This window comes from Micromesistius poutassou, assembly GCF_964030765.1.
Source record: "Micromesistius poutassou genome assembly, chromosome: 20".
In the NCBI taxonomy this organism is placed as follows: domain Eukaryota; kingdom Metazoa; phylum Chordata; class Actinopteri; order Gadiformes; family Gadidae; genus Micromesistius; species Micromesistius poutassou.
In genome coordinates, this window is record NC_140290.1 from 5,979,153 (window position 1) to 6,005,428 (window position 26,276).

Here is a 26,276-nt window from a genome sequence, read left to right on the forward strand (position 1 = left end):
TATAACTATTTTAAACGTATGCAACATTTTTAAATATGTTAGTACTGACGTGTCTTTGATGCAACAGTAAAGCGCCCTCGTTTCGAGGAACTGTGCACAGTTGCGTTAGCGTCCTCGCAGCGTTTCAATGTGAAAACAAGCGAGCACTGTGGAGCAGGAAGTGTATGTCCTCCGTGTGCGCATGCTCTGCAGTTCTTCAGAATGTAGGGATGTATTTCGCTTCTTAAACGGTAAGGATTAATTAATCGGTCGTAAATTCATCACTTGTTGACATCGACTCTCACATAGACGCGGTTTCTGTGTCCGAAACGGCTCGTTTTACACTCTAAACCTGAGTGGTTTAGGCGTCCAGTCAGCCGATCCCAGAATGGCGGGGCCGTGCCGTCGTCGCGCCGTTGTTTGCCGTACGTGCTGCCGCACAGGGAGACGTCATTTTGAGGGGGAGCGGAGAATAAAAATGCAGACTACGAAGGGACGCACGATCCCAGAGACAAGTGGCACGTAATCGTCACGCTGTAAATGCAAACTTTGCCGTCGCTTGAACTAGTCCAGTGCGTAATGTTGGAAAACGCTCCTTCGTTTTAACACACTACGCCCTTGTGTTAATAGTAATGGCTACCGTCAAGTCTGGGGACTGTGTGCTGCAGAAGGCGGCTGTCTATTACTTGTGCCTAAATGAACGCGCCGTGTGCTCCGATAAACTTAGAACGATGACTTTTATTTGTGTGCCAACTGTTCCCGTTAGGTGCCGAACATGCATACATCCCCTACTCGTAGTCTGTCTCCATTCTTCATGTACATAGCAGAATATATAACATGGGACAGCCGGTTAACGGATTATCAAACGGTAACGTTACATGCGGTTATTGCTGTATTATGTTATATAAACTGGTCGGATCACAGAAGGTCTGACTCGCTATGTGGACAACCACAACCTGATTTGAAGTACATACGTTCACTTATTAGAAGCATGACTAATATTGCGAATGATTAAATCTGGCCGTGTGCCAGTCATATGTATTAAAAACACCGATTGTAATGCTTTGTGTCTTTTGAGTTCAGCCATGTGTTGTCTGTATGACTCATCAAACTGATTGTAGCGACCTTAGTAAACACAACAACATCCGTATTTGCTACAGTGTGTACAGTGCGGGGCGATAGATGGCGACCACCGGCGAGGTCACCATGTCCATGGGCGAGGTGGTGGTCGTGAAGACCACGGAGGATGAGGGAGACCCCGATGACCCCAACAAGACCCAGGTCATCCTCCAGCTGCAGCCCATCACATCTGGGTAGGGAGCTACAGCTATTTATTCAAAGCCTGAATACATTATATTTTACTATTGTTTTAAATTTGAGCACTTTTTTTTTTAGCAGTTGTCTGTGTCCAATAGAATGACCTAAGGATTACATCTGAACACACTGTTTGGAACACCACCCTATTTTGTAAATTAAAAACATTACAGATAACCTGTATGTGAAAGAACGCATGTCATGCTAACATTAAGCAAGTATTGATAACAAGTATTTAATTTTATATATAATAAGACTTTTTGATATATATATTATATTCATTATCTATTATATTGTCAACGCACACTTTATTTTCCAGTGATGAGTCGGGAGAAACTGATGCCGCCGTTATGACGGTGGAAGCACTTCCAGGTGAGAACGCGAAACTTGACGGCTCAGAGTCCGTTAAAAATGTACACACACACGGGTCATATCTGATGTTTAAACTACCGCTGTCTGCCCTGCTTGTGTGTGTGTTGGTGTTTTCTTCACGCAAGAACAAACCTCGGTGGACGGGGAGGAGATGGAGCTGGGCTACCCCATCACCTGTGGCGACAGCAAAGCCGTGCTGCTGGTCAAGAAGTTTGTGTGTCCAGGTATCAACGTGAAATGTGTCAAGGTGTGTGTACGATCCCCTTCAAATCCAAAACACAACCAATGGATTTACACCAATTAGTACTTTGTTCCTCGAGACAATGCTGTTACCTGTGCATCTTACCAGAGCAGATGATATTTCCTGTAAGAGTTTAACCAACTGTGATGGTTCCTGCTCCCTCATGTAACGCCTGCAACAGGTTGATACAGAGCTAGCCGACGGGACTAGGGTATTTTGTCACTTTCGCACCATGCAATCTTGATGGTTCAGATGACATTCCTTATACTTTGTTCGATGTGTATATATACACACACCCCCTTCCTGGATTATCAGTTGGAAATGAACCAAATCAAAACCTCTTTAATATGAAGACCAGTTTTTAAGACAATCATCACCTCTCTTTAGTATGAAGACCAGCTGATCAGCCCCAAGCAGTTTGTGCATATCTCTGGGAAGGCCACTCTGAAGGACTGGAAGCGAGCCATCCGGATGGGAGGGGTCATGTTAAGGTGAGGAGACGCTCTACCATTAGAGATGTTAAGCTATTGGTCAACCTAGCATTGAGTTTAATGTTGCTTCTCCTGTCATCGAATAACACTGTCGGTTGCGTAAAATGATATAACGTCATATAACAACTACAACAGGAACATAGCTCATCACTAACATAACTTACATCAGTTATGAGCTGTATTAGTTATGAGCAGTGAATGATAATAGTAAACATTAACGGCAGCTCGTGGTAATGTTTACCGTGACATTTATGATCTCCTCAAGACTAGGAGTCGGTCGTGAATGCCAAGTTGGCGTGAGATCTCTGCTTCCTACTGTAAGGATGAATGCTCAGGGAGCTGTGCTGCAACTGTATAAAGAGTTCTATGTGCAGCCAAATGCAAATAAACGTCACGGCTACCACCCTTTACCACCGCACTGCAATGAAGTGATGGCTGCCTCAGTGCCACTCCGACGCGTCATTATCAGGACGGCTTTGTTTTTTGTTGTGGCTCATGCTTCTGGCAAGGCCGAGTTGAAGTAAGTTTGCAAACTTATTTCATTTGAAATGCAGATTCCCTCGCAAAAATATGCCCGCCACAGCCAGTGATGTTCTCTCCAAAACATCTCTGGGCTGTTTCTACTTTGAAAGTCTCCTTGTTCCCCCTCACCCCTCTCCGTCACTCTCCATCACGCTGCTGGGTTCTGCGTGGGCAAAAGTCCTGAACACATGACGCTAGTTTTTGTCACGCACTGCAAAGCTGGCCTTAAACTACGAAAAAGGTGTCTGATATGTAAAACATTCACATGGCTTTAAGTCGTAAACGCTATTTTTCCTTTTGTGTTTGCCCGCTCGGTGGAGTTTATGGTTCATGCTCTGTCATCGATTGTCGAGTGGAAACATAAGTGTTGTGACAAGGCTTGTAATCTTCACTCTGCTTTTAGGCCCAAGGGCAGTTGAGTGTGTGTATGTGTGTGTGTGTGTGTGTGTGTGTGTGTGACACTCGGCAGAAACTATTTAATTTCCTTTTTTTTATCGCTGGATGCCGCATATTTTGTTTTACAGAGCATGTCAGTGATTAATCTTGAGTTTCTGTCTGTATGTCTGTCAGCTAGCTTGCTTGCTTTTCTTTATATAACTTTTGACACGTATGACAAACAACACGGTTTATTTGTGGCCTTCTTATAACGGGAAACAAGGTCAGGGATGAGTGCTGTGTGCAATCTTCTCAATAGTTTGAAATCGCTCCTGAATCGGAGTAAAACAGACCGTAGCAAACATGCACACAGTACGCCAACCTTTCCACTGAAGTCCCAGTAGCATCATGGGGCCCCACAGTCGTAAAAATAGATTATAACTCAAAGTCTCCTACTCCCACTCCATGTTTGCAAATGCCATGAACGAGGAACAATAGACCATTTTCACAGAGGCGTGGTCGAACAAACACATATTTATGGGTCTGCTCTTTTTATATACTAGAGCATGGGGTAGTACTTTGAGTTCACACGGCCACCTCCATGCCTACCGACTCAGTGCTATACCTCATACCCTGCTATGACCGTCCATGGTTTACAAGACGTGTCTCTCAACAATCACTAACAAATGCAATGCTCTCTAAAGGCTTAGTTGTGGTTCCACGTCGACGCAACGCAAGGGGGTCACGTCCTTGCGGGACCCTCCTTGCGTCCGGTGCAAGGGCCTGACGTGCAGGGTGACGTGGTTACAAAAATTGTAACCTTGCGTTGTGGCGACGCAGCGCAAGGGCTGTGATTGGCCCGCTCACTAAAACCCGACGCAGAACCCAAACAGGGTCACGACTGCGTCGACGCGGTCTGCGTGGTCATTGCGTTGCGTCCACGTGGTCAACCATGACTGAGCCTTTAGAATTGGTGCAACATAAGGGACATTGGGGTGTCCGCTGGGATGAAGAGGAATAGCAGAGAATGTCTAATATGAAGAGAACCGGCACTCTCTGGTGACTGAACCGGTTTCTGAACTGACATCTCTGTCCATGCGAGGGCACTCGCCAGTGAGTGCAGAATGAATGTGAGTTGACGCGGTTTCGCCCTCAAATTCCACTTTTCTCAGGGTGTCACTTTTTGTCAAGTAATTTGAGAGTCACATTCAAAAAGTGTTAACTGTTCTAAAAATCCGTTCAAAAGGATGATGACGTCACTGCCAGAGGTCCTGCTTTACGGCATGTTCTGAGTCACTTTGGCACTACCGCATATATAATATATATATTTTATATATAATATATATACATATAATATATAACAATTAACTTAGACGGAAAGACCTCCTTAAGATAATGTTTCTGATTGTGCTTCAGCTTCAGATGCCATCAAGCGTGGTCTCTGGTCGTAATCAGTCGCAAGTCCGTCCCTGACCAATCAGCATTCATTAGCAGAATGCTAGCGTGTACGGCCAACAACGGCCCAAACTGTAAGAAAACGAAAGGACAGAAGTACTCATTCATTCGACTTTTGAACTATAATCTATATTGAACTTGCGGAATCTACAATACAATCTGCGATATTTCAACGAAAAGCAGGTGAAAGAGACACATTTAGCCGTCTAGCCCCATAGACCCCCATTCAATCTGCACTCATGTGATCACCCCCAGTGGAATTCTAATGGAACTGCAACCAAGTTCGATACAATGGGGCTCAATAGAGAGTGCCAAGGCTCTCCATAGACGGGCTCTGGGAATAGTGACATACTGGGAAACCCTAGACTGGGTAGCCCCGCCCATTCTGCCGGTGATTTGAGTTCGCTCTGCAGAAGGGTCTGGAGAAGAGCAATACATTTCTTTCTAGTTTCGATACGTTTTTGCCGGAGCCAATCATTAAGCTGGCTTTTCCCCCTGGCGCGCTATTGGCTGGTTTAACACAATGACGACAGGGAAGCGACGGCAAGCAGCCGATTGCGTACAAAGTCAACGTAACTCCGCCTGTTGATCACGCCTCTTGTGCTCAAGAAAATGACAGCAGCTTCCCCAGACCAACGTGCAATCTACGATCTGAGCTCGGTCTGGCAATAGCCAGGCTAAGGAAGCCCCAAATCCCTGTTTCAATAGCGTAGCGTTTTGTTCATCTTCACGTCTCCAGGAAGATGATGGACTCGGGCCAGCTGGACTTCTACCAGCACAACACGCTTTGCACCAACACGTGCCGCAGCACCAAGTTCGACCTGCTCATCAACAACACACGCTTCCCCCCCGACGGCAGTGGGCTGACCACGCCCACCTCCTCCCAAGGTGAGGCCGCCGCCCCTCTCTGACCCCACACACACACACACACACACACACACACACACACACACACACACACACACACACACACACACACACACACACACACACACACACACCACACTTTACATCCATAGAGTTTTCCATACAGTCTGGCAAGACTGGCAGACCTGGAAGCCCTTAGCCCAGACCTGGAAGCCATTATTTTGAGCAGTTATGTTGACCTTTATTCAAGGTTTTCAAGAGGGGACGATATAGGCCAGATATGAAGCCCGATTGGAATTAGTTATTTAAATGACCTTAAAAAATATATTTTCATGATTTTGTTGAAAGTGATTACTGACTACTCAATTATCCAAACCAACTTTGATTTTACTTGAATTCTGCCACCTGTGGAAAACAAACCTTGAGAACATACCCTTTATCTTTATATTTCTATTTATTATATTTGATCATTTAATATATTCTTTATATTTGATCAGGTCATGTGGACACTTGTCTTTCCAATGTATAAAAAAAAATGCCACCTTCATATAAAGATACGGAACAGCTAATCTATATCATGTTTGCAAATAAGCAAACCTCAACACGCGGTTGGATTGAGCGGGGGTGCAGCGGTAACCAGCCAGGCCTTCAGTCAACCAGCGCTCCCTTGTCCCTCGTCTAACGGTGTGTCTGGTGTGCTCACGGCCCGCAGCCCAGGTGGTCCTGGGCAACGGGACGGTGGCGGTGGGCGAGGACGGCACGGAGACCCTGACGGGGAAGATGGACTGGAGCTCGGTGGGATCGGACTCCTCCGACAAGAGGGACGCCGGGGAACTCTCAGGTCAGAACCAGGGACCCACAGGGAACCAGGGACCCACAGGGAACCAGGGACCCACGGAGCCTCATTGCAAAGTAGTGAACTTTGATTTCTGTAGAGGATATAAAGTGAAAAGGAAGGTATCTAGAAAATATAAAGAATATTAATGTGAAGTATAAACTAGTCTGGCTGATCTGGCTGTCACAACAAGAGCCACCCTGGGCCATCACTCAGAAGAGCCCTGTGATTTGCATTTGACAAGTAGCAAATTAATAGTCATGCACGGCAGGAGCGAAAAACCCAATCTCATTGAAGCCATAATGTGCAGCGTAAAGTGTTTAAACAGAGGAGCCCTCCTTCTGAGTGAATGTGTTCAAACTTGAATCATTCATGTTGCACCAACCATCGATTACAGAAAAAATCATAATAACGATAATTTTGGTCAATATTTAAATAACGATTATTCAAACAATTAGTTTGAGTTTGAAAACATGATGCATTTATTCTGCCTTTCTCTCCAAAAAACACTTTGTAACTGAGAACTTTTAAACTTCCCCTTAAACAAATAGACAAAATGTTCAAATCGAAAATATATATATATTTTAATAAAAAAGAATACTAATCAATTCAATTTCATTTGTATAGCCCTTAATCACCATTACAGTCTCAAAGGGCTTAACAGGCTAAATATTTGGCCTATTAAGCCAAATGAGGCAAATTAAACTAAATAATAGTTTAAACTCGATTATATTAGTTCGGAGATTGTTTGTCTAATCACCGTTAAAAAAAAATTGGATTAATTGCACGGCCCTGACACATTGTCCAAAGCCCTCCCCTCTGGCGTCGTTGTATTCCTACTGAATCCATCCACTTTCGGGTGCGTCCACGTTTTGCTGCTGCTGTCGCCCCACAGAGGAGACGCTGAGCTTCTGGAAGGGCATCGCCGACGTGGGCCTGATCGGGGAGGTGGTGAGCAACATCACCACGGAGCTGCTGGGCCTGCTGAACGGGGTGCAGCACGCGGGTGACCAGGCGCCCATGCAGGACGCTGGTGAGTAGGACCATCTGCTGCGCCGCGAGGGGGCCTAGGAAGCACCTGTTCGCTGCGTGACGGAGCAGAGGTGACACGCATGGAGCCAAGAAAAGGGACTAGAACGTGGCGGTGAAGTGAGCGGGTCCGGTTGGTGGTGGTCAGGCGTCCCGTCACGATCAGAGCCACGCACTGAAAAAGAGAGACAGTATTCTGGTGAGGTTAGGCAGGGGGGGGACACTGAAAGAGTCAGTGTTATGGTGAGAGGAGACGGGGTGGACACACTGAAAGAGACAGTATTATGGTGAGGTTAGCCAGGGTGGACACACTGAAAGAGAGACAGCCTTATGGTGAGTGGAACAGAGGGGACATGCTAAAAGAGAGACAGCCTTATGGTGAGTGGAACAGTGGGGACATGCTGAAAGAGAGACGGCGTTATAGTGAGATGGGGCAGGGTGGAAGCCGAGTGAATTAAAGGGAATTGAATCCACCTACAGTAGATTAAATCATCACCCATGGTGATGGTTTAATCTCACCCATGGTGATAGTTGAATCTACTGTAGGTTCCTCAAATAGGGACTGTATTATGGGTAGATGGGGCAAAATGGACCCACTGAAAGAGAGACAGGTTTATGGTGAGATGGGGCAGGGTCGACACTGAAAGAGAGACCGTATTCTGGTGAGAGGCTCCGAGGGGACACACTGAAAGAGGGTTGAACCCACTGTAGGTTCCTGCAGGAAACTAAGCGGTTGAAGTAAGGGATAATCACCTCAAGGCAGGGCAATAAACAGTTTGATATGCCCGGCTCGTGGACGGCTTACCGGTAACCTTCCACTAGCCGGGCATATCAAACTGTTTATTGCCCTGCCTTGAGGTGATTATCCCGTTTCTTCTACTTCTTGCTTGCCAACATAATAAAACAATTCAAATACTTTAATAATTCTGCTTTTTCCTATTCGTATTGCATGCTTAATAAATGTATACTCTCTTTGAGGGTTAGGGTTAGGGTTCATCTCCCTCAAAAAGTAGTCCCCTTTAGAACTACGGTGAATAACGTTAGCAAATTTTTCGTAGGTGGAATCCGGAAGAATCATGAATATTACGGTTACGGTTATGGTTATGGTTAGGGTGAGGGTTATGGTTAGGGTGAGGGTTACGGTTATGGTTATGTTTAGGGTTAGGGTTAGGAGTCTGCGTGTGAGTTTGTCTGTCCAATCCTAGCGCTTGAGGCTGAACTTTTCCCGGATTCCGCCTACGAAAAACAAAGTCGCGACCGGGGAACATAGGACCCGGGGTTTGACTTTTCTGTGATAGAAAAAAAATACAAGCGGCGTATTGATCTACTATTTGATGACGCTGTGCTCAGTCAGTGGGCAACCTGCCGGGTTAATGCCCTCCTCCCAGCCAATCAGAATCATGCATTCTTAAACGAAGTAGAATAATAATTATTAATTCACAGTTGTTTGATTGATTATGCAGTTATGTTTTAGTATTCTCCTTTTCATATGTAAATATGTGTGGGGGGGGTCCCGGCAATCGTTTTTGAAACATATGTATTAAGATCTCTTGGCCTAAAGCGGAGCTACCTTGTGATTGATTGCCACACTGATCCCAGATTCCTGTCTGGTAGAGGTGGCAGTGCTCAGTAACCTGGCCCAGGTCTTCGGACTGCTGGACTCAGTCAAGAAGATCCTGGAGAGGAAGAGGGAGCAGACAGACCCCAGCCAGGAGCAGGTGATCACCGCGCTCACCAGTGAGTAGACCCCAGCCTAATATATCTTTTACACCACAAGTCACACGGGATGGTGTTACTCGTACCTAAAGAAGCGGCAAAGTAAAGCGAGATTGGTTTGGTTTCCGTTGAAATGCAAATGCAAAGCAGTTTGAGATTTTTATGACATTTTATGCTTTTTGCCTTTTGCTTACGACAACTAAAACAAATCAAAAATGTGCATTTTTCGGGATTTAAAAATAAACCAATGAGGATATTTGCATACAGTTTAAATATCAGAAATGATTAATAGTTATAGTAAGTATTAATTATAGTATTAATAATAGTAGGCAGTTTGATACGTCCTCAACCACAAGCGTTCCCTATGCCATTAATCCAAGCTATACTGGAGCTATAAAACCACTACCTGTCCCGGGCAGTCTCCTCTGTGTCTCTTTCTGAATTGATGCTGAAAGTAAATCTGAAAGCGGCAACGCTTCATAGTTGAACAGTCAAACCAGAACCCTGTCTAACGCTACCAATTCTCCACAACGACGGGCATCACCCATTTTACTGTTCCATCCAGTCATTTGAAACGCTCGTGCCTCTCCCACCTCCCCCCCCCCACCGTCCCCCCCAGGCCTGGAGCAGCAGCTGGAGGAGCAGAGGAAGCAGACTCCCGTGCGCGCGATGCTCTCCAGCCCGCCCGCCGGCCGCTGCAAGACGCCGTCGCGGCGCCCGCCGGCCAAGCGGCCCCGCCTCCAGCGTCCGGCCTCCACCGCCACGCTGCTGGCCTCGCCGCTGGGCGCCGCCCTGCAGCAGCAGCAGCAGCACGCCGCCCTGCAGCCACAGCAGTTCACCCTGCTGTCCCCCGTGTCGTCGGCGCTGGGGCAGCCCTTCACCGTGGCGGGCCTGCAGGGCCTCACCGCCCTGGGCCCCGCCTCCTCCTCCTCCTCCTCCGCCGCCAACACCGTCACCCTGCTGCCCGCCGGCGCCCAGGTGTTCACGCGCTACGTGGTGGCGGGCGCCGACGGCAAGACGTCGGAGACCTTCACGCTGCACCCCTCGTCGGGGCTCACGCTGGTGGGCACGGCGGCCGGGGGGGACGGCGGCGGCGGCGGCCAGCAGCTGGGCACCCTGCTCAGCCCCATGGAGCTGGTGCAGCTCAGCCAGCAGGCGGGCGTGGGCCTGGTCGGCGGCGGCGTTGGCGGCGGCTCCACGGAGGTGCTGGTGCAGCAGGAGGTGATGGCCGGGGAGGAGGAGGAGGAGGAGGAGGAGGAGGAGGGCGGGGAGGGGGAGGGGGAGGAGGAGGAGCAGGAGGGGGTGGAGGTGGTGGAGCTAACGGGACAGGAGCAGCACGCGGTCATCGAGATCAACCCGGCGCCGGTGGAGCAGGCGGACGGCGTGGGGGTGATGGAGCTGCAGCTGAGCGGGGAGGTGGGGGGCGAGGGCGCCACGGTGGTGGTGGAAGGGGCGGGCGGGCACCACCACCACCACCACCACCACCACACACAGACCGGCGCCATGCAGGGGCTGCACTTGGACGCCAACGGGCAGCTGGCCGGGATGCACATAGTGGTGATTGAGGAGAGCACTCAGGGAGAAACTAAGATCCAATGAGCGAGAGAGACATGCCAACACCCCCCTCCCCCCCCCTCCTATCTCCGCACACACACACTCACACTCAGACACATACACACACCCCTACTTACTCCTAATAGCCTCCTAATAGCCTCAAACAAAGGGAGGGACTCCCTCAGTGAGTGAGCCTGGACCTACGATAGCCCCCCCCCCCCCCCCCGAGTACCCCAACATACCGTTCACTGCCTTGGCCGTGACCAAGCACTAATCAATTCCTTTTTGTTTTGTTATTGTTCTTTTTTTATTTTATTACGTCTGTCCACCGCAGTATTTCAATGATTCACATGAGGATTCGCCCACCGGATATACTTGGAGTTTCTGTTTCTATTAGTTCATAATAATAACATTTTTCAGCATCCCCTCGAGGACGAGAAAGTCCGGTGACAAATGTCTGACATAGTTTTGTAGTCCCTAAGCTAAATGGCCTTTTCTTGGTCTTTGACTTCTAATTGCACTGTGTTTTTGGGCTGTAGTGTTGCTTTAGAGAGCGATTACTTTTTCATTTTTTTAATATTGCTTTTTCCATCACTTTAGTTATCTTTCATTTGCAGCCTTGCAGTCTATTATTGAACATAACTTTAGAAGATAGCTGCCCAAGACATGAGTCGTTTTTTTTCCTTTTCCGTATCTTAAGCAAACATTCTTAGTTAGCACTCAAAGGTGTCAACGTGATTACACCAGGTCACTCTGTGGAATAACCTTGAACCTGTTTTCATTTCAATCATTTTGTTTAGGGTGGTCATTTTACCCCTTTTTGGATTTAGTGATCCCAGTGTCATTGGTATTTCTAGGCAAATTTTTTGATTCAAGTCACTATTTATATAGTTTTGCTATTTGAATTGTACTCTAGTGTTGTATTTATTAGTTTCTAACCGAAAGAAAGAGGAATTCTGTTCTCACTAAAATGCACATGCAAAGCATTAATTTATGATTTTGCTTATGACTAACAACAAAGAAACCCTTGTTCTGTACTTGTGCATTTTTCAGGATTTTCAATTGAACAAATGAGGGTATTTGCAAACGGAATTTGTAATTTCTTTCAATATCTGACATTAAAACGTGTGAATTGCTAATTGTGCAGTGTCAGTGTCCCACCACCAGAGGGCGTCAGAAGACGATAATGGCAGCATGCTGTGGGAACGGGGTAGAGATGCGCTGTCAAAGTGTGTTGCTCTCAGCTTGTCAGCTCTATTGTAGTGGGCTGGAGAATCTGAGCTGTCAGGCTTAGTCCTCTTTGGTCAGCAGGCTTTTTATTACTTTCCTTTTCCCATATATTATTTTTAAATCTATGCTGACTTGGCTGTGTGAATATTGTATCCGTGTGTGTGTGTGTGTGTGTGTGTGTGTGTGTGTGTGTGTGTGTGTGTGTGTGTGTGTGTGTGTGTGTGTGTGTGTGTGTGTGTGTGTGTGTGTGTGTGTGTGTGTGTGTGTGTGTGTGCGCGTGCGCACGTCAGGCTAATACGCTGATATACCAACGGGAAGAGTTATCAAACCCATATTGAGGTCAGTATTTTTTCCCAGGGATGTCAAGAGTCACTGAAACTACCGGAGTCAATGCGACATGTCACCTGTAGCCATTGTCGTCAGGGACAAGAGAGGGTCTCTGAGGTGCCCGTGGCGTGGGCCTACCCATTGACTCCCGGTGGTCTGACTGACAAAGGCCCCAAAACAACAGTCGCTGGCTCAGAGACGCCCTAAGGGCTCTCCACAGATTGAAAAGGAGCTGAAGTGTCTCATTGTGCTCACCCTTTGACTGCACCTCTACGGTTTCCAACCGACTGCTACTGTGCATCAGTGAGCGTTGAGAAGCAAACTGCATGATAAGGCTCCATTATGTTTTTAATTTTTTTTAAATAATTCTCACCATTCTCAAGTCTAACCGACTGTTAAGTAGGTGTATGTCATGAGCTAGTTTAAATTCATAACACATATTTCTCAGAGGCATGCTTATATTAACATAGCGATGAGCAACTCGGGATGTACCTGGAGTTGCTTTCATGCTGCGGCTTAATTTGAGTCAATACGTGATGGATTAATCTATCCTCACTTCATTTAAGCGCAACACCCAAAATCGCTCTGGAAGTCACTTTGAGTTTCCGGAGATCCCTTCGCACTAAATAACACGAGATGGGTGCCATTAGTTGTTTGGATCACACTTTGGCACGTTGGCTTGGGGCCAAGATAAACTAAATCAATAACGGGGGGTCCTGATATTATAACTGTTGGAACGGGGACTTCCAGGCATTTAAGAGACGGCTGTTGACAACATTGACTTTTAAATGGGCCCTTTTTGGCTGTGATTGGAAAGTGGGGAGCAATGTAGTGTAAGACCTCGACGGAGAGAGAGTGTGATGGAAGGAAAAGGGAGAGAGAGATGGAAGAAAAAGGGAGAGAGATGGAAGGAAAAGAAGGAGAGATAGAACAAAAAGAGATAGAAGGAAAGGGAGAGAGATGGAAGGAAAAGGGAGAGACGGAGAGGTGGAAGGAAAAGGGAGAGAGGGGGAGCTGGAAAAGGAGCCCGCCCGCTGGCCTCATCCATTCATGCGGGGCAAAGATAGAGGCCTTCTTGTTTACATCCAGTCACGGTAGCGGATAGGACAGGCTAGGCGAGCTGCCACAGCCCCGACCGTCACCTTGTCTGTCATGGAGGCGTCCTATCTGTCCCACCACCACCACCCCACCGCCCCCCACCCCCCACCCCCCACCCCCCCCATATCGCCCCCCCCCCCGCTGCTTATCAGGACGGAGAGGCAGCCGTGCGCGCTGTGAGAGTGGAAGGAACCAGACTGCATCGCCACCACAACACAGCGTAAATCTCTTTACATTATTATTTTATTTTTTGTTTACCATGCATAATCTTTATGCCGGCGCAGTGTTCCCGTTGAACGGACACACTCGGCGTTGAATTGTTTTTCCGCGGGCGTGAAAAAGCATTCATAACCCCGTAGAGGACTTCTTTATTATTGTAAAGCCTGTATTTACAAGGCTTTTTATGATGTATTGAGGCGTGGGCCTACACATTACTGTGATGAAAAGGAAAAAACAAGCAGACATAGGGCAATGGGGATGTTTGATGTTCAGGCAGTGGAAAACACAATCTCGTGGCTGTAATGTCCTCTAGACGGAGAGGGTTAATGGTATGGGATTGGGAACAGTTGGAAAGTGCCTCGTATCTCAATGCAGTCGATGTCATTTGGGGAAACTGAGCTCTGAGTCACGGTGTATTTCAACGTCTAATCATGTTATAGATTTGATTAATTTTTTAAACAGGTGTTTTTGTGGCATTTCTTTTCTTTGAAATAAAACAAACATTTGGGCAATGGGTAAAAATGAAACCCTATCAGAATGGAAGATGGTATTCATCTTTCCATACTTTTGACCAACTTCTAGAAGCAGTGAGCAGAACGCAGTGCTCGGAGTCCAGAGCACCACGACTGAGTCACGGGCCATGGCAGGAGCCGCCGATGGGAGAGAATTGTAGTCGACCCCAAAGAATGCTGTTTTCAAAATGGATGGGCAAAGTCGCCGGCCTATTGATCACAAGAATGCTGTGCAGTGTACTGTTTATCTTCAAATGGTCAGCAATCGATGGAAACATTTATAAATGAATGAACTACAGTTTGTTATAGCCTACGTACTGACACCTTGACAGGCGGAGACAGGCTTAACATTCATTTGGACACCAAAAGCACACATGAGTATTAACCTATTGTTATTATTTAATTTGAACCAAACCCGTTTTCTCGTGTTCATTTGGATCCACCGTTTAGCAGAATTGACAAGTTGAGGTGAGCTTAAGCTAGCTTAAGCTGAAGCCGTACTGCCAACCAGCTGAGCTAACAAACGCCAGCGACTCCAAAAGCTCAGCGGACCGTGGATGATGCTGGTGCTTTTTATTTACAGAGATGACTCATTGAGTCTGCAAAAATAGGACAGTTTTCTCATTGGTTTTATTGGTTGGTTTTTACCCTTTACAATTATGGTGCATGAATTAACTATTAAGTAACATTAATTCATGCAGTTCTAAGCATTAACTAACTTTTAATTAACAGTGAACTAATGACTTAGTCATTTACTAATGGTGTTCATGTTTACCACGGTATTCATTAATAATATATAAGGGTCCTAACCCACTACAAAGGATTGGAGGGAGCGTGCCTATGTTCCCCCGGTCCTATGTTCCCCAGGTCCTATGTTCCCCGGGTCCTATGTTCCCCCGGTCATGACAAACTCGCACGCTGACTCCTAACCCTAACCATAACCATGACCCTAACCCTAACCATAACCATGACCCTAACCCTAACCATAACCGTGACCCTAACCCTTACCGTAACCCTAATATTCATGATTCTTCCGGATTCTACAAAGTGGGGAACACAGGACCCGGGGAACACAGGACCTGGGAAACATAGGGATGACCCCAGATTGGATATGGTGTGCCAGTTAAACCAGGGTAACTTTAACTAGCAAAAACTCAACTACAATGCAGAACTTAACCCACTACCCCTAACCCTAACCTGTGTGAACGCTATAAAATAATGCTGCGGTATTAACCACACGTTAATTTATGGTAAATGAATGGGCCATTATTTTAAAGTGTTAGCTGTTCATACATTTTCTATTTCAGATAAGAGGCGCTTCATTGCGCCCCATCTGTTGAGCAGCAGTGCTATCTGGCCAGCAAGGATTAAATGTTTGTTTGGCGATAAAGTTTGTGAAACTGATATCGGCAGCGCTAATTAAACAAAGCTAATGTTAAAATAAATGTGATTTTTGCTTGATACAGTGCTACAGGGTATTACGTTGAATGTTTACTAGATAAGCATGCAAACTTGGCTGGCTCGTTCAGTAAGTTGGCTAGACTGTCTGTACTGCCGGATGGTGTTTGACCCAATTCATCCAGTTCAATATTGAAGTAACTAGTCTGCCACTGATAATTTCTCACTTTCCTGTTTTCAATTCAGGAAGTGTGCGCCATATTTAATCTATTTCTGCATTGCTATATTATTTGCCTGACAGCTGTGCTCTTTCCATCCACTGAATTGAAATCAAATTGACCAAAACATAAGTGTGTGTGTGTGTGTGTGTGTGTGTGTGTGTGTGTGTGTGTGTGTGTGTGTGTGTGTGTGTGTGTGTGTGTGTGTGTGTGTGTGTGTGTGTGTGTGTGTGTGTGTGTGTGTGTGTGTGTGTGTGAGAGAGAGAGAGAGAGAGAGACCACATATATGTCTGCCTTTTTGCAATTGGTGTTTGAGTCTGCATATGTGTTCATGCTTGTGTGAAAGTGTATTCAAAGACCTGCCTATTCAGTTTTATCAGTCATCAAGGTCTCTGGAACTCAATTATAAGCAAATGTACAACTTTCAGATTACCTTGACTGTTAACAGAATAATATATGCCTTTGAAAACATTCCAGTGGAATACAATTGGCACATACTTTATACTAGCGGCTTTTGGTTGTTATTCTGTTTGAATGGTTGGCTGGGCTTTTGAAGAGGGTAGGGTGAACAGAGCGCAAGATGCCTCTACACAACTCATGATTAGAATGACGAAGACAAACCTTCTGACACAAGTATGTACTTTTGAAAAACATTGCCAGATCAAGATCAAACAAAATGAGAGCCTTCATCTTTAACAGTATTCATCTTGTTAGGTCATGTAAAGCAAATGCAAGTTCAGTTAAAACTGATAGAATCTGGCAGAAAAAACAGGTGCATTTTAGTATGTATGATTTAGTTTTTACATTTATCTCTGAAACTTGACCACTTTTGTTGTGCAACTGTAGTGGCCCGAGGTCAACAACAGACGGGGGGGGGGGGGGGGGGGGGGGGCTGTACGGGATTACAGGCTGGCGGAGTTGTTGACGGCGGGGGGGGGAGGGGTCTCGAGGTAGTTTCTCCCGCTGTCTCTGAAATTGGATGTGTGGCGTGTGTAAACAGGTGTGTCTCACGGTGAAACCATGAGAGTTGGCAGCTCTGACACAACAACATTATCCATTGTAAAAACAACAGACACAAGCACACTTATTCTGTCCTTAGATGAATCTTCCCTTTCTACACTACACACCCACTAAGGAGAAAGTTGGCTGGATGAGGAGAAAGGTAAAGAACGGATGAAGCAACTGGCCAAGTGCCATGTCTGTTCATGTTAGTTTCTTATTACAAAACTAGCTCACGTATCTAAAGTAAAATAGTTTTCTAAAACGGACTAGACTACCGGCTCATCTCCTGAATATGCTCAGAAAGAAGGTGGACAGCTTCTCTCCCAGGTCCATTCGGTCCTGCAGGCATGAGAGAATCATCCAGTGCGAGAAAGAACTTCTCCAGAAGAAGTCCCGAACCAACAGGAGAAGTTGGTCAACAAGGTTGCCTCACGACTGGACGGGCAAATCAAGTCCCTGAGAGAAACTACCCAGAAGCTAAAACCATGCCAGGCACCGGAGAGACTTGAATATAATCAGGAGATGGAGGCCAGAAAGGCCTTTGAGCTGGGAGTGGAAGAGTGAAGTTGGAGAGGGAGGTCTTCGGGGAAGGAGGGGTCTGAGCGCTGGATGCAGCAGAAGGCCGTCACGCTGAGAAGGAACTGGTTTTCAGATAGAGCGGGAGGCCGACGGCTGTGTCCAGATGGGGGCCAGGCTTAGAAAGGCGTATGTTATGAAAAAGAATGGGATGGAAGCAAAAAGAGAGGCAAGCCTGAAAAAGGCCAATAACATTGTGACCTGCACACTAACCAAAACACAGTCGAGGTCATACCATGGGGTTGTGAAGCCAGACAATTCCTTTTGGCTTTGGCTCTGTTTGGCCTTGCCGGGATGTGAATGAGAACTGCACATGCTCCGGCAGAGTGCCATGTGGAATCAGACAGGGTCACTGTGACTGCAAACCCCTGTAATGTAGCTAGCTCTATGTTCTGTGGTGTCGCCTTCTCTTCCCTTGTCTTCCCGGGCCCTCCTCTCCCCTTCACTTCACTCAACTTTATTCACTGGTTTTATTAACACAACACAACTGTTGCAACCTTTTCTGAGTGCCTCTTTTAAACGCGGTTCCATTTGACAGTAATTCATGTTAAACCTTGCAGTAAGGTGTGTTAAGGTGTTAACTGTATTCCCTGTTTTCAGACGTTGACGGGAGACGCATCTGCTCAAGGTTGCTGCAACCATCCACAAAGTACCACCAGCCGAACCCAGCTGCAGCTCATCATGTCTACTTAACGAGAACTGAACATTTTTCTCTAGATCTAACCCCTGAGTTATTAGTCTGGTGGTCATGATATGAGATTGAAAGTTTGTGTTGCTAGAACTTTAGCTTGAACCTGTATTTGTATACTGCATACCGTGTATGAATCAATCCCCAACCCCTTTCATCATGCCACAAGGCGTAATGGACTATTATGACATATAAAAAAACAGCTAAGCCATGAATTAACCATCCTGCTCCCTATAGCTGAGACATGCACATGCTCAACCAGCAATTGAGCCCAGGGCAGCAGTCACCATAACCTCTCATTCACGAATCGATGGTTTAACTGTGACTATGAATACTACTTCACACAAGAGCAGCCATCGACGGGGACAACAGAAGGCCTTCATGCCCTTCCCGAGTGTACTTGCGTGCTGTACGAGCTGTTGAAGAGGTGGGGGGAAAGCACAGCAGAAGAAGTGAGTCATTGAAAGGCACTGCTTTACTTTTTGCCAGTTAGAATCGTTACGACTTGAGCGCTCGGCTGATTGGACGCCGCCGATAGTAGAGGTGATTGCTGCGTGTGACGTAGCCTCGTTCGCTGTGTGATAAGTAGGCTGTGCCTGCGACTTGGCAGCTGTCAGATATACTTGGCTGTGTAACTGATCTGCTAGATCCTTTACCGTCGCGTGTGCCGTTAGCACAGATTTTGCCACCCGAGTTACATTTCTTATGGTTCAAATAAATCTTGTGAGACATTATTTTACCTTGAAGTCTATTGGTGGAAGCGAAAGGAGTGAGTAATAATAGAATAGAATAGTAATGTAGTAGGAGATAGCTTAGATTTTTGATACTACATGTTATATAGTATATACTTATATACTATATTTGATACTATATTGATACTACATTGTTTGTTTTCTTTTTCTTGTTTATTAAGTCTGTGAACACACACACACACACACACACACACACACACACACACACACACAATGATGAATGATACCAGTGTAATTCTAAACAAAATCGTGTTAACTTACCGGTGAAGAGTTACTATTGTGTTGTAAAAACAATTCTAAATGGTATATTGGATTTAGGTTTGAGATTGCATAGTTTCTGTCTCTGGCTCTGACAGCTTACTTGGTTGGTTGGTCTGTCTTGGCCAATTAGAAAGAATGTTTGCAGCCCTTTTGGTGGCCCAAATCTTCTTCATGTGTCATTCACTCTAATAAGAGTTGTTCTGATTTGAGTGCTGCTGAATGTCATTTTCATTACTTAAACTTTCAGATCTGGCTCAGCTGAAGTAAACATGCCAATATAATTAAATAGTGTGTGAATATGTAGTATAGGCTCTATGCTGTTAATGTGTAATATAGCATTTTGAGGAGAATGTCCAAGCCAAAACAAAAAAGCATTTTTTTGGAAAAAGCTAATCATAAACAAAAGCATAATCCAAAGATAGTAAGAACTGCACGTAGGCACAAAGTTAAACAGAGACAACCCAAGGGCAAGGGCATAGGTCTTGAGGCAGTAGCAGGAATACATCACAAGAATAAAACACAGTGTGAAAAACAATAGAGTTGGAAAGGCCCAAGGATATGCTAGGGCAGAGTCGGGCGAAGAGCCGCGATAGGGCAGTTATTTTGGGGATGCACTTGAAAGAGTGAGGGGCCGTGCAAAAAGAGGATGAGTAGTAGAATGATGAAGAAGAGTGTAGGGAGAGGGTGTTGGCTGATGTTGGTGGTTGGGAAGGTAACAAAACCAGGTGCATTGTCCCTCCTTCCCACCCACCATCCAGCCAGCTGCCACTGTCAACAACCTCAGCACCACCATCATGGACAAAATGATTGTCCAATGGAGCAGAACTTTTAAAATGGATGAAATTTTACGGGAAAAAAAAAAGTGTGTGCTCTGTGGTGTCGCAGAGATAAGTGCAACACACAGAGATAGGGAGCGAGGGGAAGGAAGAACATTTGGCAGAGGAAGATTGTGGGGCTGCAGTCAAACAAACTTCAGTACTGTGTGTGTGTGTGTGTGTGTGTGTGTGTGTGTGTGTGTGTGTGTGTGTGTGTGTGTCTGTGTGTATCTGGGTTTTAATCATAGACAGACTATATCAAGTATTAAACTAAACTGAATGTGTAATTATGTGAGTGATTCACTTTGAATGATCAAATTATAAAAGAAAATCTAAAAAATAAAAAATAAATCTGTGGTTTTCAAGTATTCTCTTTTAAGGTGACCATGAAAAATATTAAATTGTAAAATTTTACCTTAAAAACAAAATCACATTAATGTTAGGTGACCGAGACACGTTGAACAAACTGCATTACACAAGCATATTCATGGAAAACACAAAGGCAAACGCAACAACACATATGCAAAAGGCACAAAATTGCAAAAGTAACACAAATTACAAAAGCCACAACATAACGGAACTGTGTCGACCCATCTTGACAATCAACCTAGCTTACTTTAATGTTGGTTTCGGACTATTATTGTCTCCCCATGTGAAAGGGGAAAGCCTTTTGTCATTCTTACAGCCATACCATTTTTGAGGTTATGCGCTTTTGAGGGTCAAGTCTTGAAGATAACTTTTTTAATAAGGCTTATGCTATCCACATCCTATACTGTATGAGTATATATTAATAGTCCGCCGTGGATAGAAGATGACCCATTTCTTTATCAGTCGACACTCACTTCCGTTATGCTGCGGCTTTTGCCTTTGTGTTCTGGCTTTTGCGTTTGCCATATATGTGCTTGTTCTTTTCGAATTCGCTAAGCATTTTGGATATAGATCTTTCTACCCGGTAATAGTGCCATGGAAAATAAAGGTGCTTTCACACTGTCCAAACAAACAACGCAAAATGTTGGCCGTAGTCGGGCAACACTGATTCAACATCAAAAAGCTTGATCATCGACCACAGGGTTGAGCCATAGAGCCACCCGCATAGAGCCCAGATCCCAAGAAGCAGGGAGCCATCCTGGGGAGACCACACTGGGATGGATTGGATGGGATGCGGGAGATGGATCTGTATTCGGCTCCAGCACGATGGGGACCTTGGGGTGTTTAACATGGACCCCCTGTTCCTGCCTGCTGTCACTTGCTGTGAGAAGGAGAGAGAGAGAGAGAGGGAGACAGAGAGAGTACTACTGTCTCTATGCTCCGACTTATCTAGACCTCTAGAGGTGTATGCAATTGCTCAGTACTAATGAGAGAAACCCCCCAAAAAACGGAAAAGCTTACCCTGCCACAGTTGTAAGCCTTCAGAAGTGTCGCGGGAACATTGTGAAATATTTGTTTTTTTTTGCATAGTTTAACAGGTAAAAGAGGGCAACCCTTCCCTCCCTTCTCCCAGCCGAGCGAGGGCTGATAGGGGACTAAAAGTCACTTCGCTCCTTGGGGATAAAGAGTTTTTAAGCTGCTAATCCGTCTCACTCTGTGTGTGATTGAGGGAAACATCTGACATTTGAGGCTTCATATGAATGTATGCAGAGCTTGTGTGTGTGTCTTTGTGCGCGTGAGTGTGTGTGTGTGTGTGCCTGAGTGTGTGTGTGTGTGTGTGTGTGCGTGCGCACGGGAATGTGCACACGCTGAGCTAGGCAGCGTCTTGTTGCTTTACGGTTCACAAAGCAAGCACATAAAGTTTTAGGGGGAGTTTTAGTTGCAGTAGTTGTGTTTGTGGAGGTTTTATGTCGGCATGCTGTGCACCTGCGTGACTTTTTCTAAGTGCACATCTGTTTGTGTGTGTGTGAGTGTGTCTGTGCACGGGGGTGTGTGTGTGTGTGTGTGTGTGCGTGTTTGTGCACGTGTGTGTGTGTGTGTCTGTGTGCGTGTTTGTGCACATGTGTGTGTGTGTGTGTGTGTGTGTGTGTGTGTGTGTGTTTGGGCACGTGTGCGTGTGTGTGCCATCAGACAGTGCCACCACGGTGACAGCTCTGAGTCCTTCTACACACCATCTTCCTTCCGACACTTATGAAAATAAATGGGTGGGGGGGGGGGGGGGGGGGGACCTCTAGGGGTGAGGGAGCCAGGGTCGTCTAGTGTCAGGACGGGGGAGAGACGGGTGGCTGTGTGGGCTGACAGGCAGAAGCCGCTGCTCTGCATTGCATGACGGCAGCTCTCCCCTCGACCCCCCCCATCCGTTACTGCTGACGGTAGGAGTTGAGGAGGGAACGGCTGATGCGGCCATCGGGGAGGGTGGTGGATGTGTGTGTGTGTGTGTGTGTGTGGGGGTGGGTGTGTGTCGGGGGTAGATTATGGTTGAGTCAGGTGGGGCCAGGGTGTCGATGCCCCCTATAGGTATACCACTGGTGGGCAACATCGGTGATATGGTCCCCCTCTGTCGCATTGCATTTTGGCAAATGTCCCCTGATGCATTGTTTTATAAAAATGTTTTATTTATTTATTTTTCAACTTTTTCTGTTGCGCAGCCACTGCTGAACTTTCCTTTGACACGGCTTGGCTCTCCACTGCTGCTTTTCTCTTGCCCTTGTCTGTGTGAGAGGAACTCACACAGCTGAACGTGGGAAGCAGCCTACAGGCCAGCAGCTATACCCTGACAAAACCTGATGAAAATAAATGTATAGGGGCCTGTATATCCGCTTTCCTTTGGCCACCATGTTTGATTTTCTTTTGACTAAAATCGGATCACTTCATAGTTATCCACTATAGAGGCAGCGGTGGTCTAGAAATGACGGCTAGCATTCTCATTGATTCCGGCCCTGTTCTTAAAAGGAGGCGAGCAATGTCCAGACGAGGAAGATACAGACGCATGGCAGTGGGGGGGGGCGATGGGGATGTGGGGAGAAGTTTCCAGCTGTGGCTTCTTTGGCCACAGAAAGACATGAGGCACACCAAAGGGTAGATCATTGGGTCAGTGATGAGGTCAGCCCTAACTGACATGTGTTTCTTTAACAAAATAATAATGTAACTCTAAATGCAACCACATTTGTCCTTCTGTGTCGTTTTTTGTTTATATTTGTGGCTGGATATACAGTATATATTGATTGATTTGCTGCAATAAAATATGATCAACAATTCCGACATAATGCAACAAGCCTGCTAATTTGGGGTTACCATTCCGGTTCTTTCCCCTAGACGTGCTGTATTTTTTCACCATGTTGACACTGATTAAATGTCACAACACATAACGGCAACAACAACAACAAGAACTCAAAGGTTTTATTGGAAAATTGATGTGTGTGAAATAAAAGAGAAACAACCAAAGCCCAGTAATTGCACTGCCATTTCACTACACGACAGAATAACGGAGTAGGCTGTCTCTGTCCCCCTCAGAAATATTATAAAAATAAAGTAACTTATGTTTACTCTGGCTCTGTGCTGACTTTAACAGTAATAGGCTGCAAAAATCCTTCTGCTTTTGTGCACTCCAAATAAATAATAATGAGCCCTTATGTGCATAGTGTTCAAGCAAATGACGTGTTCCGGTGTTGTTGTTTTTTCACTGAAACGTTGCATAAGACCCCTTTTCAATGTATAAATAGCACTTCATTGTTGATCTGTAATAATCAAGTTTTCTCTTTCGTTCTGCTCCTGTGCCTTGCGGTCCTTTACAACTTGATAGCTGGCGTGAGGCAGGACTCCAGCCCCAGAGTCACAGTGTGCCTGACCTATCCAGACGTATGCGTGATGGGTGAGCGGCCAAGTGATGTAAACACCTAATGCTTGAATAATTAAGACCCGATAAGCCCCAGACATGGTGTTAGCCTTTGGACGGATGGGCAGACATGGATAAGGAATATACTTTGCGTTGTTCTTCCCCACCATCATATACTATCTTATAATACAACATTCATCTTGACGCATAGGCCTACTTATCTACTTATACTTGTTCCTTCTCTATAATCATATTAATTTGGATGCTGTGTATTCATATATTTATGTTTCCCATTGCACGCCTCTTTCAAAATATAATCAGTGTACTTTATTACATACGCCCCCCGTGCAGTGTGTTACTCATGGAAATGAATACGAGATGTCTCACTCAATCATGACTCATCTAAAAAACAGCCTCTCCTTATAACTCCAGTAAGAGCACATGTGCAAGGGAGATGTTGTGTGCTAGCTAGAGAGAGAGCGAGAAGAGGGGAGCGCTGCCATTACATTGTCTGCTACTACTCACTGCCGCTCCAAATATGAACGAGACAAGTTCTTAAGTCTCGTCGACGTCTAGTCCTTTCCTTGTGTACAGAATGCACAGTAGATAATGGAACCATTAGCATAGGACTGCGTAAAGCATTGTGGTGCTGTGTAGCACTGAGCCTGCTATTTTGAAACAGAGAAAGCTCAATTTACCCCTCTGTTTTAATGGGGTTTTGTGTTTTTATTAGCTTTAGTTTCTCTGTACTAAATATAATATGGGCCCTTGTATGGCTGGAGACATAGACTGGCATCAGTTTAGCACACAGTGTACATAGTGACATTTACTGGACTGAACATCACCATAACTGTGGTGGTAATGGCTAGCCAATCAGCTCTGCCAACAGCCTCTCCCAGGCAAAATACTTGTTTCTGCAGATTAACTCATCAAATTGCCAACAAGTAAACAGGCCACCGATGATGAAAGGTAGGCCTATAGACTACTTGCATGGTATCAGTATCCCAGCAATGAGCTGAAAGGCACACTGGTACCTAAGTAAACGTAAATATCCAGTGGATTTAAATATTTCACCCTTTAACCAAAGGGCATCTTTGGTAAAAATGTAATATATATATAATACATGTATCGTACTAGTTAAAAGTGGCTAAAGTAGAGATTGCATTACCTTGTAGAAATGTATGACAAAGTAGGATAATAACTAACTCTGAAGTAAAGACACTAATATTTAGAATATGATGGCTTTAAAGTATGAGCCTCATAAAAGTCATACATTTAAAAGTAGGCTGCTCTAGTACTTCTCCCCCTGGCAAAGCAAAACCTTTTCAAATGCCACAGGCAGCACAGAGGGTCGCCCCCTCGTCGTTGCTCATTCTGCTGTCTCTGTGCACATAAACAGCTTGGGGCCAATGGACAATATAATAATATAATAACTCAAATATGGAACAATCAGATACATTAAATATTCTGTTTAATTTGAAAAAAAAAAAAACGGTTCAATGAAGTCTGCCATTAGAGGCCCCCTACGTACATTAATTATTTTTTGGGAACGTAATGCTAAAATCATATGATAATGAGCAGTCAAAAAAGACTAGATTTTTTTTTATTGAGACGTGACTGTGTGTGTTGACTCGTACCAACCACGGTGCCTCATCATCATTCTCGATGATACATGGATAAGGTGTCATCCGTTACTGCATTCGGTGTGTGGTTCCTGGCTCCTGCGTGTCAGCGTGCCATCAAACCGACCGCGTGGAGGCGTCCTAGAGCCGCGCTGTTACGCTCCGGGTTGTCAGAGCAAAAGTAGTAGAGCCGTTGCAGGAAAGCTTTTTTTTTTTTTTTAAATTCTTTACACTTACGTCAGCTGCACCGGCTCTGTGTTGGGCTCCAGTAGGGACCCAGCAGCGAAGCTTTTTCATTAGGGATGCAGCAGCAATGAATTGAGTGGAGTTGAGAACTTCCACCCTGCACTGCCGGAGTTGCTTCCAGGATTTCTTTCTGATAAACCTGCTGGACTTTTGGTTGTTGCTGCTGCTGCTGCAAACATGTATTCGGCGTTATGTCTACTTATGCTGACCGTGAGGATCTACGCAGATAGTATGGAAGGGCCAACAGGTAAAACCCTTTCGCTTTTCTCTGTGGGTCGCTAACGGAGCACCTGTGCCCTGTCGGCTGTAGTTTAGTTCAAATCTGCTATGTGCACCTCCCTTGTCGGGAGGAACTGGTTCTTTACGTGCAATGTGATATTGTCTCAGCTTTAGCTTTTGGCGTGACCAACTTGTGAAGTTTTCATCGAAATGTTGGATTTATGAGAGCATTTATAGACTGTCGATGTATGTGCTTTTATTGGCGGTTTTCCGATAACGTTATCGCTGAGTTGACCAGTCCAAAAAAGTCTCCTTCGTCTCCTTCGAAGTTGTACCGTAACGCGGAGTCCTTTAATACATGCCTATAAAGTAAGATTAACCTTCGTTTTAATTGTTTTAGGTGTAACAGTAAGGACGACACTAGTTTTCGTTTCAAGCTGAAGATTTCATAACCGCTTTACCCTGGCGCTTCCCACTGCAAAAGTAGATTACTTTGATCTAAAAATAATAAACCGTTCTAGAAGCCTGCCCGAGAACGCGCTCCCGGTCTCGCGCACAGCACAACAGACTGACAGGTCTG

The 26,276-nt window shown here is 45.6% G+C and overlaps 2 protein-coding genes across 4 annotated transcripts in view; both read left to right on the forward strand.

The window, feature by feature from the left end:
- The first annotated feature begins 109 nt into the window (after positions 1-109).
- Positions 110-11,879, forward strand: gmeb1 (glucocorticoid modulatory element binding protein 1). 3 transcript variants are annotated; one of them, XM_084484956.1, is made up of 10 exons: positions 110-230; positions 1,140-1,292; positions 1,613-1,665; positions 1,791-1,912; positions 2,294-2,397; positions 5,489-5,637; positions 6,329-6,457; positions 7,347-7,484; positions 9,080-9,217; positions 9,816-11,879. In XM_084484956.1, exons 2-10 carry the CDS (start codon positions 1,162-1,164, stop codon positions 10,793-10,795), a joined length of 1,944 nt encoding a protein of 647 aa, XP_084341082.1. In that variant the 5' UTR covers positions 110-230; positions 1,140-1,161; the 3' UTR covers positions 10,796-11,879. The 3 variants fall into 3 exon arrangements, with proteins under 3 accessions (XP_084341082.1, XP_084341080.1, XP_084341081.1); XM_084484954.1 differs by having other exon boundaries at positions 1,613-1,664; positions 1,772-1,912; XM_084484955.1 differs by having other exon boundaries at positions 1,613-1,664; positions 1,772-1,912; positions 9,095-9,217.
- Positions 11,880-25,497: 13,618 nt separating this feature from the next.
- The window catches only part of LOC311365309 (receptor-type tyrosine-protein phosphatase U-like), a 125,956-nt gene continuing 125,177 nt past the window's right edge, over positions 25,498-26,276 (forward strand). The window contains exon 1 of the mRNA XM_084484824.1: positions 25,498-25,724. Within this exon, the coding sequence (XP_084340950.1) occupies positions 25,655-25,724 (70 nt within the window). The 5' untranslated portion in view covers positions 25,498-25,654. The remainder of the gene's footprint in view (positions 25,725-26,276) is intronic.